This window comes from Dunckerocampus dactyliophorus, chromosome 19 (genome assembly GCF_027744805.1).
Source record: "Dunckerocampus dactyliophorus isolate RoL2022-P2 chromosome 19, RoL_Ddac_1.1, whole genome shotgun sequence".
NCBI classification, from domain to species: Eukaryota; Metazoa; Chordata; class Actinopteri; order Syngnathiformes; family Syngnathidae; genus Dunckerocampus; species Dunckerocampus dactyliophorus.
The window spans coordinates 11,650,756-11,670,528 of NC_072837.1; the positions used below are offsets into that span (position 1 = coordinate 11,650,756).

At 40.4% G+C, this 19,773-nt stretch overlaps 1 protein-coding gene across 4 annotated transcripts; it reads right to left on the reverse strand.

Annotated features, from left to right (window-relative positions):
- Nucleotides 1–1,476: 1,476 nt before the first annotated feature.
- On the reverse strand, nt 1,477–19,663 carry amd1 (adenosylmethionine decarboxylase 1). 4 transcript variants are annotated; one of them, XM_054761630.1, is made up of 9 exons: nt 19,308–19,326; nt 14,124–14,210; nt 11,286–11,412; nt 11,084–11,186; nt 8,246–8,288; nt 7,955–8,099; nt 6,798–6,890; nt 6,558–6,713; nt 1,531–3,764 (listed from the first exon to the last, which is right to left on the reverse strand). In XM_054761630.1, the coding sequence occupies exons 3-9, from the start codon at nt 11,400–11,402 to the stop codon at nt 3,630–3,632; spliced, it is 792 nt and encodes a 263-aa protein (XP_054617605.1). In that variant the 5' UTR covers nt 11,403–11,412; nt 14,124–14,210; nt 19,308–19,326; the 3' UTR covers nt 1,531–3,629. The 4 variants fall into 4 exon arrangements, with proteins under 4 accessions (XP_054617606.1, XP_054617607.1, XP_054617605.1 ...); XM_054761629.1 differs by lacking the exon at nt 19,308–19,326 and adding an exon at nt 19,342–19,663 and having other exon boundaries at nt 1,538–3,764; XM_054761631.1 differs by lacking the exons at nt 11,286–11,412; nt 19,308–19,326 and adding an exon at nt 19,342–19,663 and having other exon boundaries at nt 1,477–3,764.
- Nucleotides 19,664–19,773: the final 110 nt, after the last annotated feature.

A 19,773-nucleotide genomic window follows, 5' to 3' on the forward strand; every position in this document is an offset into this window, starting at 1 on the left:
GCCGTAAAATAGATCAACGGATGGCGTAGATTACACATGCCTAACATGTGAATGCCGAAAACTAGACCGACCGGATGTACACCCGATCTGCACATGCAACCCACTGAACTCTACACGTAGTAGAGTTCAGTGATGCAACCCAGTTGAAACGATTGCGTTCCGGGTACGTATTGCGCAGTGACACGGCGTCTACGTCTATATGTTTCCAAGATGGCTGCAAAAGCACGCTTGCGCAGTATGAGTTATTTTTGTTTCCTATTACTTTGTTTCTAAAATAAACTAAACTAAAAATTAACTAAAAATGTCAGTTTCCAGCCGTTAAGCTTGACGGCGCCTGCGCAGTCGAAACCCACTTTAGATTTTTCTTCTATGGCGAAAACGTGGTTGTTAAATGGTAGCTAAGGCACAGGACCGCCACCTAACGACAAACACAAGACGTAAACCCGCTTGGAAGACTTAGCAGTGTTATTTGCGAGTTAAGTCACAAAGTACAATTCATAATAAGAGTACTCTGTACACTAGATTGACGTGTTCTGAAGATATAGCTTGCAGCCTATGAAATAAAACACGCTTCCTGTTTAGAAAACAGAGGAAGAGTACACGCAGCAGTCCACCAGATGTCAGTATGCGCCACAAAATGTAATGCAACTTCTAACCAATGGAAATAATGTTTGCAACTGAAGACCGACGCATTCATTTGCTCAGGGGTGTCCAAAAAAAGAAGAAAAATTTTAAAATAAGCAGTAATCTTACAAGAATAAAGTAAAAATATTAACAGAAAAAAAGTTGTAACGACAAAAGGCGTAATTTTGGGAGAATAACTTATGATGAAAAATAGAATTTTAGTATAAAGGTCAAAGTCAAGAAAAAAAGATATGAAAAGACAAAGTTGTATTTTTGGGAAAATTTGGTTGTGGAAAAAGTTATGAGAATAAGGTCAAAATATTGTGGAAATAAAATTATAATTAGAGGAAAATTTACAAGAAAGTTGAAATAGTTGGAAATGTAAAAAACAGCAATGGAACCCCCCCCACCCCAGCAATTTTACGAGAATAAAGTCTAATGAGAACGTCACAATTTCAAGAGAATAAACTCATAATATGAGGAAAAATAGCATCAGAATTTAAATATTAAAATTTTATTTTTTTAAAAGAAAATTAGCTCAGGGAAAAAGTTATGTCATGGCAATAAAGTCCTAATTTACACAAATTTAAATAGAAAGTTGAACTATTTGTTCAAAAAACAGCAAGTCTGAAGTTGATACACTTTTTCACCTATGAAATATAACTCCTCGGCTCTCGGTGGAAGAAGTTCGGACATCCCGGCATTAACTGAAATAAAATGCAATGTTTTCCTTTTTTATATTTAGCGCAAAAATGATGGCAAATATGGATTATATAAAGCACTGCCCTATAGTCAACTTTATAATGCCAATTTATGGGCTACTTAGCTAATGTGGTATAAGATAACGAGACATAAAAAGATGATGTAGAAGGTGGGCCATAAATAAGTTTCCGTACCCAAGAGAAAAAATAATGCATTTTGGACAACACTTTATTTTCCACTGTTGAACTTACATGATCACAGTTGAAGTTATGCCTGTAATGGCGTTGGCGATACATTCCTTGAGATGATTTGTCTCTTATCTTCATTGGACACACGATGGCCTTCAAGTGCCCCGAAAGATAGAAACCAAGAGTGGCGCAATCAGGGGATTTTAGCCTGATAAAGGCTAAGAAATGCATCAGGCATAATTTCCTACGTGTGGGAACTTTTGGCCCACCTTCTAGTAGCAGCGTACAAACATTGACACACGCCACAATGCACAGATTAATATTTTTCTTTATTTCAGCATCAAGCTCGAAGCACAGATATAATTTTAGCACATCTCGACCATCCAAAGAACAGCAAAAGAGAATTAGAACAGCAAAGTTTCTCCATCCATGCTAACACATCCTAGAACAGCAACCTCACGTTTGTGTTTTTAAATTTGTGGACTCGTTAGGGCTGTGCCTCAATTCGCACACTTCCATACTTAACACTTTTGAGTGTGTGTGTGTGACACATTCTCAGTGTTGTGTGGAAATCACTCATCGATACTTGGAAAGCAAGCGTGACAAACGCTGGTGGAAAACTGAAAACTCAAAATAAATAAAAAAAAAAAAAAATTGGTCCGAAGCAAATAAACACAAAATAGGAGTTAGTAGTAGTGAAAGATGCAATGAAGACCAAAAATGGTCGACTGCAAGTACTGGCGACAATTAACAGTGCAGGTGTGTATGAGGCTGCAAAGCACAAGCGCAGACGTTGGTCCTCTAGGAAATGAAGATACCACTCCAAAAGGCCGTGACGGACAAACTAGAGGGAAACTATTCCAAAAGAAGCAACCTCCGTGCCAGATCTTTTCATGCAGGTGATAAAAACCGTTGGTCAGGCCTTCCTGGAACTCCACAAGCTAAGCTAAGCAGCGGGAATACACGAGAAGCAGAAATGAGCACTTCCACGTGCGCTTCAAAAATGGGGGGGGGGGGGGGGGGGGGGGGGGGTGGCGGAGCGCACACAGACACGGTCGAGCATAGCAACACGGCACTAGCGACATGCACCACTGCGTCATAGGTCACCCCGAGCCAAGAGACCAACAAAAGGCCATTGATGTACGCACACAAAGAAAAATAAGGGAGCACAGTTCACAGCAAAAAAAATGTCTGGGCACCAGAAATGAAATGCACGTGGAATGATCCGGGATGACCCTGGCATGCTCAGACTGGTGCGCCTCGATTGTACGCTTAGATTTTTTTTTGTATGGGGCGGAAAGAGACAGAGGCGAGGCGTATTGTCGAGGGGAAAAATGCTCTGCTGGGCAAGCAGAAAGTTTGGGACACTTAGAATTCTGGCGAGGGAAGACCTGCACACACGTTCACCCCGTCCACGTGATGGCCACCCAGAAGCTTCCTTTACACGCGCTAATGGATAAGTGTTAATTATTCATATACATTCTATACACTGTACATACACGCTTAAAAGCTTCACTTTACTTTTTAAAACACGAGGAGTGCAGGTGCAAAGCAGAATCGAATGTTGAAAGCGCAGGGGAAACGAGTTTCACTGTAGTACACGTCTGTCTGGAAGAGTAAAGCACGAGGCGTGTCGGGGCGCAACGTTTAGCTGTTTAAAAAAAAAAAAAAAAAAAAAAAAAATCTTTCAACAACATTTACATTCATTGAGACAAGTACTCAATTTGGTAATGAAAAGCACAGGTGGCACATGTAAATGACATGGAAGCGGACAAGTCTGAGCATGCCAGGGGCGTGGACTCAATGCGGCCGGAAGCCCTGTCTGTGTGGGATGAGGGGGGAGACCTGCAGGAAGGGGCCTTTGCAGGTGGGAAGCCTGGAATGGAGCGCGTTTAATTCTTCTACATGCGCCGGAAGGTCATAGCACGAGTGAGCTAGCATATCGAAACAGAGAAAAGAGCTTTCATGCAAGAGGTCTAAGTCAAAGATACAACAACGCAAACTCAAACTGGAGGTTAAACTGGCCTCGCCGTCCTCCCCGTGATGGGAGGACGACGGGACGCTTTCTACTGGAGGAGGGGCTTTTTTACGCTTTTTCTTCTTCATCCTCCACCTTCAGCTCTTCTGGCAGTTCTTGGCGTAGCTTGTGAACACAAAGTTGTAGTCGTTGAATTGAGCCAGCTGGCGGTCCACGCGCTTGAACCCGTCCAGCTTTTGGGTGGAAGAGAAGACGCTGCGACATTTCGAGCTCTGCGGGGGAGAGGGGGACAGGAGAGGGTTCTGATTAGATGCAATGTGAACGTACAGTGGAACCTGTTGAAAGTCGACACGCCTCAGACTGGCTGACTGATTGACGTCAACATAAGCGCCTGTCGACATAATCACAGTTGAAACGGAAAATGCAGCGCATGCCTCGTGCTGAGTGGATGAATACAGTGTACCCGCCCAGCCACACTAAGGAAGAACATTGCTTATTACTTGGGCTGCAACTAACTATTATTTTAATAACACATTAATCAAATAAAAAAAAACAACTAATTAATTCCGCCTTTAAGAATGCATGGAAAAATCAGAGCAAAGAGGGCATGGAAGAGGAATTACTCAAACACGAAATTGAAGTAGAGAAGTGCAGTCATGGAAAAAAAAATGATTAGACCACCCTTGTTTCTTCAGTTTCTTGTTCATTTTAAAGCCTGATACAACTAAAAGGTACCTTTTTTTGGACAAATAACAATGACAACAAAAGTAGCTCACAAGAGTTCATTTTTTTTTGGCAGTACAATGCTATAGCTATTCATGGAAGAACTTAAGTCATTTTGGTTATTATCAAGAAAAACCATGGAAGTTGGTAGATATCAGCTCTTAACTTAAACTCTTATGAGCTATATTTGTTATCATCATTATATTTGTCCAAACAAATGTACCTTTAGTTGTACCAGCCATTAAAATGGATCAATAAACTGAAGAAACAAGGATGGTCTAATCATTTTTTCCATGATAAACATCACAGTCTCCTGCAAATCAGTGAGTCATCGGCACAGACTGCTACATGAGCGTCACCAGTAAATAACTTTAGGGGCAGGCTTTGAGTTTGGCATCAGCTCGTCTGCTCTGGGGGTGGCGGTGACTTGTTTGATAGTCAAGTTGTAAAGCACGCAACAACAAGACGATATTGCCCGTGCTGTGCAGGCACAGCCATAGCTACTTGTAGTTTCACTGTTCTACCACTAGGTAGTGTGTGGACACACGGTAGGGTTTTGCTTCGCAAGGTATCACAAGAGGCAAAAATGTCAATTGCTCTTTTCCAAAGTCAACGCTGATGTGTGTGGCGATCGTGTTTTGCCTGAAACACAAAAGATAATAATAAGTCTGCTTTCTGGGATGACTAATGCCATTTAAAAAAAAATAGCCCGGCTGAAATCAGGATGTTTAAAGTACATTTTTAAATGAAAATAAATTATCCAATGAATCGACAACTATTTTGGTAATGGATTTACCATTGCAGACCTACTTATTACAATTCATTATGCCTCCCAAGCCGCAGTGTACCAAAGAAAAGGAAAGGCATCTCTATGGAAGCGAAAGTGATCATAAAAAGTTCAGAGAGGAGAGATGCTCGACTGTCACGACATTCATTAAGGATAAAGATGACTGAATGCTAAAAGGGGTCATGGATTCCATGCGCTGTTACAAAGAGATCTGTGAGAAGAGGTTATCTTTCCAGACTAGCCCGGAACAATATTTTAAGGGGGCTGTCCACATAGAAACGTTTTCGGGTCAAAACAACAAAGTATTTTATTGTTTCGGCTGCTCATCCACACAAAACGGCTTCCAGAGTGGGAAAATCTGAAAACGCCGCCTTGTCGTTGCCGTGCAGAGAGGCAGTACGAGAACAATGTCACAGACCCACCGCCGCCTCATCGCAGTCACGTGAGCAGAAGTGAGCTTTATTATAATATAATATTTTGACTGTCATGACTCACTGCAGTTGACTTTCTCCCAATATTTGGTCTTATACTCCTGGAATGACGCACATGTAATTCCACCAGCCTTGAAAAGCTCAAGACGACGGCCTTACGTGCAGCCGTTCTGGATGAAACTAATTTACTAATGCGGCAGTGTGGACAAAGAAAAAAAATCCCAAGAATGTTCCCGTGTGGACAGGGCCTTAGACTGAAGGTATGTGGCCTGCAAGACAACCACAGGGGTCAAAGTTTATTACTGTATTTTTTTTAATGCCTTTCATGTGTCCTGTGTACAGTGTGACTGACTTGGGTATCATTTACGTGAAGGGGGTCCGAAGTGTGGTCCGGGAGCCATTTGCAGCCCGTGGCCAACTAATTTTATTTTATTTTTTAAAAATAAAAATCAGCCCTCGACACATTTTTTAAAATACAATTAAGAAACCCAACAAAAACCAGTAGTAATTTTACTAGAATAAAGTAGAAATATTACAATAGTCATAAAAATCTAATTTATAAAAATTTTACAAGCATTACGTGAAAGGAAATTTTTTTTTTCACAATTTCTGCAATAACTAAGGTTGGGACTAAGACTATAGACCTGGGTTGGGAAACAGTTGCGATATTACGAGACTAAAGTAAAAATAAAGTCACTATGTTATGGAAAAGACTATATTGTAAAACTGTAAAAACGAGCAGGGGAGGAATAAGTAATACACCATCATCTATACCACAAAACTGAGATCAAGGTTGTTTTTCTTGAAATATACACAACGTGTTAGCGTATCTGCATATGGGTGTTACGAAATGTGAAATATCAAAGTGGCCCCGTATCCTTTGATTTTAACTTATGCGGCCCTCGCTGGGAACATTTTGGACACCCCTGAATTATCTTTATAAGTTCCCATTTACACTACAAGTACACTTCCATCACAGCAAGTACTTACTACCAAGTGTAGTCAAGGTCAACATAAGCAGGCACTTTAGAATTATGAATAACGCTAGTCTATATTGTTTGTCAACATAAACAGGTTCCCCTTTTGCACTGAATTAAAAGCGGTTCAATTAAATAAAAACATGCCTGGTTGACAAACAGCGTAGTCACTAATTTCCCTGGCTTGAACACATCCACCACCTTCCGAACAAGCTCATCGTACGACGTCTGGGAGAGGTTGGTCTCGAAGCTCACGTAGGAGAACTCTGGCTCGGGTGTGATGTGGATGGTCCAGTAGGTCCCCTGCATCAGCAGCAGGAGCAAGAGGAGGGTCAAGTTATGGTAATGAAGACTGGGGACAGGATAGGAAGGGCAGACGGCACTCACGTCAGTCTTCATTCCGTTCATTGAGTAGCCACATGGGTTGAACATCGTGGCGTCGATCACAGAACCTGGTATCAGGTCACAAATTCCACTCATCTGAAAAGAGGAAACTTCATCAAAGGACATGCAGATAAAATGAAAACACTCCATTATAGGTAAAGCATGCTAAGCTATTGTTTTGTTTATAGAATAAGCAGCTCAATAAAAATGGACTATGGGCCGCAAATGGCCCTCAGACGATTTTGGTGTAGATGATCATCTATTTATTGAAGGCCGATGATTTGATACGCACCTCCATTTTAATGGTGGTTTTGCATACAGCAAGGGAATAAAATGCAAAATTGATTAGCTTTTGTGTAAACGGCTTTAATGATTTTGGTAAATGAAACTGGTAACTGCTAGCAGGTGATTCTCCGAATATTTATGTGTTGTACCGCATTTATGATCCCTATTGGTGTAATGGTACACGCCATGAGTTTGATTCCCGGACAGGGTTGCCTCAGGAAGAGCATCCGGCGTCAAAAACTAAGCCTAGCATAATGTGTTATTCAACAATTACAGTAGGTTGTATTTCAAAACTACCACCGAATGTCGAAAATCTGCGAGTAATTGATTTGCCCATGCAGACTAGGGTTTCGGATATTGATAATGGATACTGGTCTGATATTAGCAACAAAAACGAGTATCGAAAGATATCGGTCTGCATCTAAAATATCAGGAGTCCATTACAGACTCCGCTCCAGCACTTCCATCCAAAAAGTTAGGTTAGAGGTTAGATTCCGCTCAATGGCTAACTTATTCTGCGGACTTTGGTTGGAGGTCAGGGCAGATCAAGGGGCTGGCTGAAGCAGGAGGGTTACATCGGTGCCGTGCCCCGGATGAGAGCCGCTGTGGCTGTGCGAATGTACATTGCTAAACCCCACTCCCTGAACCTTAAGAGTCGCGCTGGACGTCTGGGCTTTAAGCTCCCTTAGCGCCCTCAACTCTCATTGGCTCGAGTCTGGGGTGGAACCAGGGGGGTTACGCGAGGATCCACTGTAATCATGTAGCCGAAACACGCAAACCAGATCACGGCTTGCTGTTCCAAACTGTAGCATGGAAAGTCAAACTGAACTGAAAGGCTCGGTGGAAATGTCCCATTTTAAAAAGGCAATGCTTACACGAGTGACATCACTTGCAGAAACACCATCTTTCATATAGAACTGGTCCATAATGGCTGGATCAAGGTCACTCATCAGAACTTCCAGTGTCTGATCCGCATACTTGTTCTCCCAGTACTCTGGCAAGTCCAGAGTAAACAGATACCTGGTATGCAACAGAACGTGTGCAAGGGATTCATTAAAAAGACAACGTTGAGGAAAGTTATTTTCAACACCACATTACTGCCTGGATTTGGAAGGAATGTAAACATGCATGTTTCAAGGTCATGTCCAGCAACAATGTGTTCTTACCAGCAGTCAGAGTTCAAACGTCCCATACAGTAGGCTGCACCATCTGGAAAAGAGGAAGATGATATAATAAACTGGCCTAATTGCTTTAAACCTGCATGAAATTATGAAGCGTAAAACAGCCACAGGACTACAAAGTGACATTTTTTAATGAAATTAATTTTGGATGATTATCCAGTGGATCAGCTTGCCCGTCCCAAGTCAATACAGCCCTGGGCTTAAGCATTCCTTCCCTCGATCTTTAAATTGCTGTTTGTTTGGTAGATGGCACGCAGGATTACACAGAAACTACATAACACTTTTCTATGAAACTTTGTGGAGAACATCAGACATGGGCCAAAGAGAAACCCATTAAAAAAATCAGCAGATTGGATATAAATAGGGCATGACTGGATTGTGTTTTTTTCTTTATTTAGCAGATTGGATATAGATAGGACATACACAGATGTCTTTAGAGATCTCAATTTGCCAAATAAGAGCAGGCAGATGACCGGGAGAATCAAGTCTGCAGGAAACTGAAGAGCAGCCCAAATAATCCTAGCGGCCTGCGTTAAGCAAGACTATATTCATGTGCTGCTGCATCCCACTTCCAAGCATCAGGCAAAAAAGTAAAAGTTGGTCCTAAAGCTGTTAGTTGCTGTGGTCAAATCCAGGTTAATACTTGGGGAGGGAATCTCTGGCTACCTCACGATTCGATGCGATTACGATTCAGAGGCCTGTGATTGCATTGATAAAACGAAACGATTATCGATGCAACTTTTGTGATCAACGAATCTTTGTACTAACTGTGTACTACCAAAACAAAGCATATTTGTAATGATCCAAAATTAAAATAAACATGAAACAGATTCATTTACTTCCATTGTCTTAATTGGAAGGTTACCATTTACCAACATATTTCCCATTGAACCAGCAGGAGGAGTATATTGCGCCAGTTGCAGAATGTAGAAAATTAACACAAACTTCAGCATATTCTGAACCAAAAACAGAAAAAAAATCTGCCATTGTTCATAAATAAATAGATAAACTTCTGAATTAAAACATCCTGAGCATAGAATCTGACAAAAATAATGCTTGCAGACTTGAGTATATTATGAATAACCAACATATATATATATATATAATTCACAAATACAAAAAAATACACATGAATATGTCACAAGAAATCAACATGCCTCTGCAACATTGTTGAGCAGCTGAGCCATACTGGCGCCGGTATATCTCTCATTCATTCCTCTCGTTTGTAGAACCAGACGCTATCTGCCAGTCATCAGTAATGAAGTGTGCTGTTACGGTGACATAATGTCTTTTCCCAGTTGCGTGGAAAATTAGTTATCGCCTGCTCGATGGTTCTCTGGTCGGCAGCAACTTGAGCTGGCTGTTTTTCCTCCTGGTTCGAGTGGAAACCTGCTATGTGGGTTCTCATGTTTGTCATGGTCCCAAAATATTTGAAGCTTGTATGACAAAGCTTACATATTGTCAGGGTCTTGTCCAGCTCATTTTTACCTTCAACTACGTGAAAGCCAAAATGCTTCAAGACGCTCGCTTTAAATCCAGCGGGTGCGGGTCGGAGTTTACGCTCAGCCATTCTTTTAGCGTCTTAGGTGCACCACCATAAACTGTCCGGGCGGCACTTCCGCTTTCTGCATTTTTGTTCTGTTTTTTTTTTTGTTTGTTTGTTCCATCAGCATCGATTGACATTTATGAATCGATTAATAATCGTCAATGTCCGCCTCGCAATGCATCAAAGAATTGATTATTTTCCCCACCCCTGGTTAATACTGTCATGCTTTTATGTTGAAGCTTACTTTGCACTGAACAGCAAGCCACTGCCAACTAGACAGTAGTTATTAGGGGTGTCCCGATACAACTTTTTCACTCCCGATCCGGATAATGATATTTGTATAACGGCTGATGCCCGTATCAATTTAATATCAGCACGAATCATACATCCTTTTTACTTATTTTGTAGTGTGCCATGTTAGAAAATCTTGATCAAGTGATTTTACTCAGAACACTAATCAAAAACGGGCCCATTTACTTCTTTCTGCAGGTGGGGTATAGTTCTATCCACAATTTAGTGGCGGCTGGGCGCAATATAGCAGGAAGGTTCAAGATGCTCAATTAAGCCTTTAAACCCAACTTCACTCACCACTGACAGGGGAGGTCATCTTTTGTGTTATATGCTAATGATTTCTTGTCCTCCTGTGGGAGTTTCCCCAGTGTGATGCTGCTTCAAATGGGCAACGACTTTGGTCGTATTAAACTTCCCCGGTTCTGTGCCACCGCTGTAACCTCGCGCAGGACAGGTGTTGCACTCCGCTGCAACATCTTTTGACTCCTAGTCAGTGCTTAACATGTTGTTGCACAGCAAATGCTGCTGTTGTTGTGAACACGTGGGCTCTGTATGGCCGCTGCGGGACGACGTGTTGGGGCAGAGTCGGGAATCGACTGCAAGTAATAAGAAGAACGCTGATGACTTAAATGGGTTGGATTACATTAATGATGGAATGGATTTATTTTGTGCCTTCCCAAGCACCCAAGTGTTCTACAGAGAAACCCATTATTTATTCACTCCAGTCACACACTGGTGCTGGTAATCTACATTTGTAACCACAGCTGCCCTGCGGCCTCTCCAACCACCACCCAACATTCATTTAAACACCAGTGTGGGCAGCAGTGGAGGGAAAGAGGGTGAAATGTTTTGCCCAGGGACACAACAAAAGTGACAGGGATGGAGGAAGCAGGGTTCAAACCACCAGCCGTCTGGTTTCTAGATGAACTGCTCTACCTCCTGAGCCCAACACAAACCATTTTTTTTTTTTTTTTATGTTTACATACTTGGGAAAATCTGGCCAAGAAAGTCTACTTCCTCTTGGAAGTTTCGATGAGGGAACTCTTGATGGGTAGGTTTCATAAAATTCTTGCGGGAGTAGAAGAAATTCTGCAAAACACAATAACAGGGTTGGACAGGGTCTGCAAAACACTGACTGACTCAATAGGTCTGTGCTGGTGATGCGCATGTTAAGAGGACGCGGCTCACCTCGATGGCATCAAACCCGCAGTACTCCCTGGCGAGTTCCAGCAGAGGCACCAGTGCTTGCAGTAAGAGGGTGGTTCCGCATGTTTTCAAAATGAAACGTCTCTTGGAGACAAACATGCTACTCTCACTGAACGGAGCAAAGGGGGTGGGGGTGGGGATGTCAAAGGATGCTTTTAATTTAAGTGCTACCACAGAAAATAGGTGACAAGTAATCCATTTTTCATCAGCTCTCCTCTTCAAATAGTCCTATCATTGTCAGACTTAACACATTGTATTACATGCTATGCTTTCAACTTGCTAGTCAGATCATTTAGAGTTTCACCAAAAATCGAGGGAAAAATAGCCTCGTAAAACAATCAAAACTTTACTGAAAACCATCTTGCATGGCATCACACGAGATGTCAGCAAAACTTGTGCAAATATCTCACAAAGCAGGGATGTCAAAAGTGTGGCCCGGAGACCATTTATGATAGGCAAATCGCCTTTTTTTCCACCATTAAAAAAAAAAAATAAAAAAATAAAAATTATATATTATTAACTCATTCAATCCCAACCATTTTTCAAAATTCAACCCCTTCAGTACCGGCCATTTTAGATGATTTTGACTTGATTTTTCAAGGCAAACAGAATACTGTGTTCTATGGCGATATAAACATGGAACCTACCATAAGAAAAGATTAGACTCTCGTCTTTCAATGGGAAAAAAAAGTTTTATACCCTTTTCCGTTCTTTACTAATCAGCAGGAGAACATAGGTACGTTCCCCTAGTAATATCAGTTCCCAACAACAACAAAAAAAAACGAGAAAAACAGTTTTTTTGTGAAAAAAAATACATCTCAAGCATAACTTTCACTTTGACACAATTTTTTTTGCATTTGTGACAGCTCTTATTGTGCACTTGCGTCATCTTGCCTCTTTTTGCCTCTCTCGCTAAAAATTTAAAGATGTACATTTGGGAGCGAGCAAAAAAAAACAAACAAAAAAAAACAACTATAAATACGTCTTTGGAATTGAATGAGTCAATTGATCCTTGCCTCAGCATGTTTTGATAATTTTATATTATTTTATAATATGAATTTAAAAATAATTATATATTAAATTATTAATTATACAATTAAAATTATTAATTTAAAATATATTTTTAGCTGTTTCTGATTAAATTATCTTATTCTACAATTATTAATTTAAAAATAATTCAATTTGTAACTACTAGTGCAACAACACATCAACAGTAGGGTAAAACTACCCTGTCACATGACAGTCTAAACCCAGCGCACGTTCCCATTAGTGGGTGAACAATCCAATGCTTGGTGAATTCTGCTTTCAGTGTAACTTAAAATATAATTTAAAAATTAAACAATACTTTTCATAATAAATTTAAAATTGAACCATTTTTTGGGGTCATGAACTCTGAATCGCAAATGTGCGGGGGTTCGTTTTATTCATCTATATTTAAAAAATATAATTCTACTTTTAATATTTAATTATATTTATTATATAATTACTAATGTAAAAGTATAATCACATAATTTTACATGAATTTTTTACAATAATTTACAATACAATAAAATTTTACAATAAAATGTATTTTAGAATTATACAATTACTTTTAAAATTAGATTTGTAATAATTAGATAATATAATCAATTTAAACAATTATATATATATTTTAAAATATATATAGAACATATTGCCGCACAATTGTGATTCAGAATTCATGACCCCCAAAATTATAATTAAGCAATGTATTCAATTAAATTTTCTCATTATATATTAAATGTGTTTGTTTTTGTTTGTTTTTGTTTTGTTTTGTTTTGTTTTGTTTTTTTAATTGTAATTGTGGATGCTAAAATACTTTAAATGCTCTAACTGCAGCTGGGGTGTTCATTTACTTAAACCGCGAAGACGGCGGGCCAAAAACTGGGAAAATTTCAACACCCATTATACACAACCTCCAAGTTTCAACTCTAACAAATGCGCGTGCAGCGACAGCAGAGTAGTGCAACCAACAATATAAAGCGCGTGCACAGATAACCCACTCATCATACTTCACATGCAGCTACGGCTGAAGACTTAATAACTACATAAGGAGGTTGCTTATAGCTAGGCCTGTCACAATAATTGACCCAAAAACTTGCAGGTGCCTCGGGCACGCTTACTGAGGCGTTTGGTCCGCAAATCTAAACCAAACAGTGCAAAATGGTGCGCTCTCACAGTGTCGCTGGCTACATTGCAAAAAACATACATACAGGCAACTTCTGTGTCAAGCTAATGTCTCACACAGGTACACCGTATACTATACTTGAGTACTATGTAGTGGTTCAAATGTGTAGTACACCTCACATGACAACTATTGAAAAAAAAGTTCGATACAATCGATTATCGCCAATAATTTGTAGCACAATTATCGACCAGCAAAATGTGTTATCGTGACAGGCCTACTTATAGCCACAGATGTTAATGCAGATGTGTTTTTGACCTAGCACTAATTCATACAGACATGTAATAAACAATTTATTAATTCCAGTAATACCTATCAAAGTGAACCCCAAGTAACATACCGCTATGTTTATATCAGTCCAAAAAAAAAAAAAGATAGTTATAATTACTAGTGCTTATTGTGTTCCATTCCCTTAGGGTCCACAATGTTAGATTTCGAAAACCGCCTCTTTTTGATACAAGCATTCTACATCATAGAAGACAAGCTAAAAGATGTTCTACCTCTTGTCACCTGAAAGTGGCAGCGCAGTGGCCAAAGACTTTAAAGGTGACCAGTCTAATCCCAACCCGGCTTCTAATCATAGCCAAACCCAGGAGACGTACTGCTCCACATCTCACCTGAGTATATAAGCTTCCTGCTTGTCGGTCTTTGTCACACTTATGATCAAACAGTGCACATTCTCCAGAAGTTTGTCCCATTCAAACCTAAAAAGGGAACACAAAAATGGGCCATGTTTAGCATCAACTCCTTCACTTCCTCGTATTCAACCTTTACAGAAAGTATCGCCAACACAATACCGATGGGCGGGGGGAATAAAGAAAGGAATACTTGTTGCAAAAAAAAGCACAGAAAAGGTCATGCGGGTATTTGAACACTGGCAAAGTGGATTTTACAAAATTACATTAAGGAACACTCCTGAGATTTGATTTGTTTTTGTTTTTTTTTTGGAGGGTTGAAAAAAATTCACATCCACACTGCCGGATTCGTAAATAGTTACATCCAGACAAGAATGGATCACAGAGTGAAAACGATGTTAATACACAATGCTCACCTACAGACACGCGGACTGAACCACGTGACAAAACAAACCATAGATCCTTCCAATCTTAAAACGGCTATTATGTGATAAGGTCCAATAAAATAAATGGCTAAGATAACAATAAATGGCTACGATAACATTCCTCAAACTTGTGTTAAAAAAAAAAAAAAAAACATCTGCAGATAAGACTTTGGTCTCAAAAAATCACTGCACCAAATATACGAATTACCCAAGGGCATAGGGCATAGCTGGCTGGACAATTCAGAGTTGTATTATTATTATTCTTAGACTGCAAATTGACCACTGCTGGTTGCAGCCACTTCAAACACAGTAAATATTTACCGTTCCATTAATTATTCTTGCTCATATTTCATTACTACAAATAGTCTCATGAGCAAACAAAACACTTCCATTGTTAACCCAAGTTTGTAATTTAAAAACGCCCGTTATCCAGTTTGTAAGTGTCTTTAGTCCAACTACAGCGGAACCCATTTAAGTCGACGTCCCTTGGATTGTCCGACTCATGTCGACATACGCCAACATAAACATTGTTTGCACATTGAGTTTTCACCATAAGGAGAATGGAGGATTTTTTTCGGGGTGTCTTAGAATAAATCAACTATCAACCTCGCAGTCGGATCGTATGAAAATGTCATGTGATCAAGATTGTTGTGATTCTGACTACATGGGGGTGCCCACGGCTGCTGCTGAGCATACATTTTTACATAGAATGTCCTGTTTTTTTGTTAAATAGTTTTAATTTGAATCAAAAATCTGACTAATTTGTGTTAATGAAGAATTTAAAATGATGTGTGTGTACTTTTAAGCAGAGCTATACTTACTATGTATGAATAAAATCACCCACTGCTGTTGCACAATTCAAACGTAGCTGAGGTGAGCGCCATGGCGATTTTCAGCATAGACGGACTTACTGGCTCATAATGGCTCCAAAAAAAATCATCCCAAGTGTGGAAGTATTTTGAAAAGGTTACAGATTACTCCAGAAGGTCAAGTGCAACTTGTGTCAGCAGCTTCTTACATTATCACACGAGAATATCATTTAAAACTGGTAAGGCTGTTGCACAGAGTTCATTTTATATCCCCCCTGTGGATTTTAATCCACGGAATGAGGCTGCTATGAGTTTGGCAAGTTGTTGGTTTTCAAGCCATGCTGTTCCTATTTTATGTGTACGGACTTCGCTGATGTGTGACATGCTCACTTGCCGAAATTGACCATGTTTTGCTTTTGTGCAACTTGCTTTCTGTGTCACTACAAAAGGTAATTTGTTTCAGAGTCTTTTAGCCTTTTTCTTTCAAGTGGAAAAGTTATTAATGGCACACACAAAAAAAAATGACTACGGACAAAATCTAACGAATCAGATTCGACAATCCTTAGGTCACAAAGGCAGTCCCAACCTACAGCAGTTGGTTCTCATTTCCGTCTATGTTCGGCTGTGAAGTCTGTCACAAAAGACGAAAAGGACCTTTGGTCTTGTCGAAGCTTTGAATGAAAGTGGCAGTCCGACGCCCCTTTGTTGTCTTTATTGATTTACCGCTGCTTCACAAACACACGAGCCAAAATGATTAAGTTCATCAAATTACCCATTTGGGTGTTGACAATGAGGTCCTTAAACGGGTCCCACTGTACTACTTAACAGTTTTCATCTCAGATTTGGACAACTCAAAATTTTTTGTTTGCAGGATTTTTTCCATCGTGCTTTACTGGATGCCCTGAGACTAAAAATACTACAATCCCTTTAGAGAAATGGAAAGAAACACCTTCCTCTTAACATTAATGAGTCGCTATGCAAGCTGACAGCAGCAGAGGGCCAACGTAGCAGCCTCAGAACAGCGAGACGGCGTCATTGGAGACGGAGGTCAACTCCCACTTGAGTGTGAAACATACACCGGAGGCTATTTGTGGTGCTCCGGCGGGATCACATTTTCCTCACACTGGACTCTCAGAAAGGAGTGCAAATGACAGCCAAATACTACAATAGCGCGTATGCCCCTAGAGGCTCATAAATAGACAAAGGATGCCTTTTATTAAGATAATTTGGTGATTAACTAAAAAGACAGCGCACTGGCAAACAATCTATCAGCAATCAGGCATTTAAAAAAAGAAGAGCGGCAGTGTCTAAAAGTTAAAAAGGGCTAAGAGGGAGAAAAAGAAGGAAGCCCTGGGGTTAAGGTGAGTGCACACTACATGTCCATCACATGCCCTGTGGCTTTATTTGGCACTTGGCTAACAGCCAGCCAGCCTGGCACACGGACAGCAGCCCTGTGAGCCTTTAATCTGCCCTCTGGCTGCAAACTAACGCCCGGTCCTCGTTCAATGGATGGACACACAGCAACCTTTGTGACAGGACGAGAGCTTGTGAGACCATTGCAAGTCGACTGTGTGGGTGGTGAATAGGCAGAGGTGCAAACTGGTTTGCCTTACGCATGGATGAATGGAAACTATCAAGACAGTCAAAAGAAGGAAAAAACTAGGGGGAGAGACTAATAACAGAGCTGCAACTAAATTATTTACAGAGTTGATTAAGCTGAAGCTTGTGGTCTCGATGAATCGAATAATCAGTTAGGCCCTAGATGGACCAAATCAATAGGAAACAAACAGTGGAAAATGTAGCTTAGCATCTTACTATATCGTTTACAAACTCAGGGAATAACTAATGATTGATATACTGCATTTCTATGTTAACTTGCTACACATAAAATGTGCCCATACCAATACATTTTGTTTGCCTAATTCCGTATTGCCTTACAATATAATCATGAACAACAAATTAAAAGGCAAAATGGTGAATGGTGAACATTTTGGGGCGGCATAGCTCAGGTGATAGAGTGGTAGTCTCGCAACCTGAAGGTTGTACGTTCAATCCTCAGTCCTCTCCCGTTATGTCGAAGTGTCCTTGGGCAAGATACTGAACCCCAGTTGCTCCTGATGCTGCGTCATCAGTAGGTAAATGTGCTAACAGTGTCAAGGCGCTTTGAGTGTCTTGGAGGTGGAAAAGCACTATAAAAGTGAGTGACTATGTTCTATATGGGCAATACTATCCCCCCCGTGTCTGCTTGGTATCGGATTGATACTAAAATTTGCAGCATCACCCACCCTTGGCACCATTAGTGAAGAATTATCTTATATTCATGAATCCGCATTTGCACCAAACACTGCATTGTCAAGCTTTGACTGGCTAAAATGCTTGTGAGTATTTTGCATGGTCACATTTCGATCAAGTTTCACATGAGCACTGATAAATGGATAAGTAATCATCCTGCATATATTTTATTCTAGTTTGATGTTGGCATCCTTCCGTTTGAATGGAATGAATTTTTGTTCACTCGGGATGGCTATGGTTTAAGTCTGCATATTGATTTAATACCAAATTGAAGGAGAAAGTTTAACAATTACGATAAAGCAGTATCCAAAGTATAAAAATACAACCAACGATAAAGCCCCAATCACAGTGACAGCTAGGTTTTCACTGCTGTGCCATGTTTGGATTGGAATACCAATATCAACGAAATATTTCAGATTAAAGAGTCTTAATGCACAAAATCATCATCAATCTTTATGTGTTCATATGCGCACAGGGCAACTGACAACTTCACGGTCTGTCTCCTTGCTGCTGCGCCGTGAGGCGCACTCGTAATTGAGTATAGGAGCTAATTGTTTTTTAATTTTTATTCACGCACCCCCATGACAATTTGCGTAACCCTGTACACGTTCCCCACTTTAGGAAGCTAGGCTGTAGAACATTCGTGTTTTAACGTCAGATAAATGACAAAATAGGAGGTCAAAGTCTGCCGGTATAAGTATGAATCCCCTCCGGCCAATGAAAAGCACTGGGGAGTGAGGAGGGGACTAGCCTGCATGGCTTGGCAACGTGACCGGAAACAAGCTTGTGGGAAAGTTGGTCCCCTTCCTTTTAACTTTCGGCGACCTTCCTGTGGCTTTAACTTAACTTATTTTTAAGATCCGCGTTGCCTGCAACGTTCAACCCATTCAACCAAGTTTTCAAATCTTGGTAAAGCAAACTAGAACGACCCAGTAGTTTATATGGTTAATTATTCGTTATGTGTCAGGTAGCTAGCGAACACGCGGTAGTGACTGTCGACCGCATGCTTGACATCTTCAACGTGGCCGAGTTTAGTCAAAATGACGCAGGAAAAAATATAATCAATTATAAATTGATACTACTTCCCTACCTCTTAAAAGGACTTCTTTATTATTAATCCCAGTGATGTAATTGTATCGACCACCACAGAGCTGGCACCGTGTTTTAACCCTAAATCTTGATAATGGCGGATAAATAACCTCAAGCCAAGCAAAAGTCGACAAAATTAGAATTGTTTGACAGCCATATTTGTCTCGTATGTTTTGAACCGTGCCAAAAAACTACCCAACGTCAGACACCTGTGGTATAAATCGTGTTTTTGTTAGAACTTAACCAGCGGGTTAAATCATTTCTAACGTTGCGCAAAGACACATCAGAACTCTGTCAACATCTAATCATTTTAAGTCAACATGTCTACTAAACAAATGAATGACTGCCGACCGGGTGGCCATTTTTGACTGGCGGTACAAGCTAATTAACTGCGTGGGCTGCCAAGCTCTCCCGTCTTTGGTCTTTATTTAGAAGAATAAAAGAATGAACAACATCTAACATGATCAAATTCCGCTTTTAAAACCGGCTGACGAATGCATAATGAATCATCGATAATGTGCTCGGGGTTCGGAAAACGACGAGGAGGATACCTGATACGAGCCCCAACTTCCACAAGACACAAACCTCGGGATGGTTCTCAGGTCCCCGGTTCCCTTGGTCTCGTCCTGCCGGGAAAACCACACTTCCAAAAGCTTCTCGGTCCCCTCGAAGAAATGTGCACCGTTATCTTCCATCATGAGACAACAGACACCCAACCAAAAAAAAACAAATAATAAAACGTCGGTTATAACGTTTCGTCTTAATGAATCTGTATTCAAATCAGTTGTAACTTAATGGTGTACAAGTCCGTTTAGCAATCCAGATGTTGATTTTTCTCTTCTGTTACCGTCTTCCCTTTTGCAGAGAATACCGTTAGCGAGTGCTAGCTAATATCCCCAGCCATACTGTGTACAGCGATGCAAGCGGTTGGATGCGGCGGGTTTATATAGGCACCTTATACGTCATCATTCCGTTTGGCCAATCGAATTATAGAACCTCTGTTGCTGAAGTGTGACT

Excerpts from the sequence above, each read along its gene's own strand:
- amd1 (XM_054761629.1), bottom strand. The coding sequence starts at position 19,454 with ATGATGGAAGATAACGGTGCACATTTCTTCGAGGGGACCGAGAAGCTT. Across the intron at positions 6,891-7,954 it reads CTGCAAGTGATGTCACTCGT|ATGAGTGGAATTTGTGACCT; the intron begins GTAAGCATTGCC and ends TCCTCTTTTCAG. Across the intron at positions 3,765-6,557 it reads CTACGCTGTTTGTCAACCAG|AGCTCGAAATGTCGCAGCGT; the intron begins GCATGTTTTTAT and ends TCTCCCCCGCAG.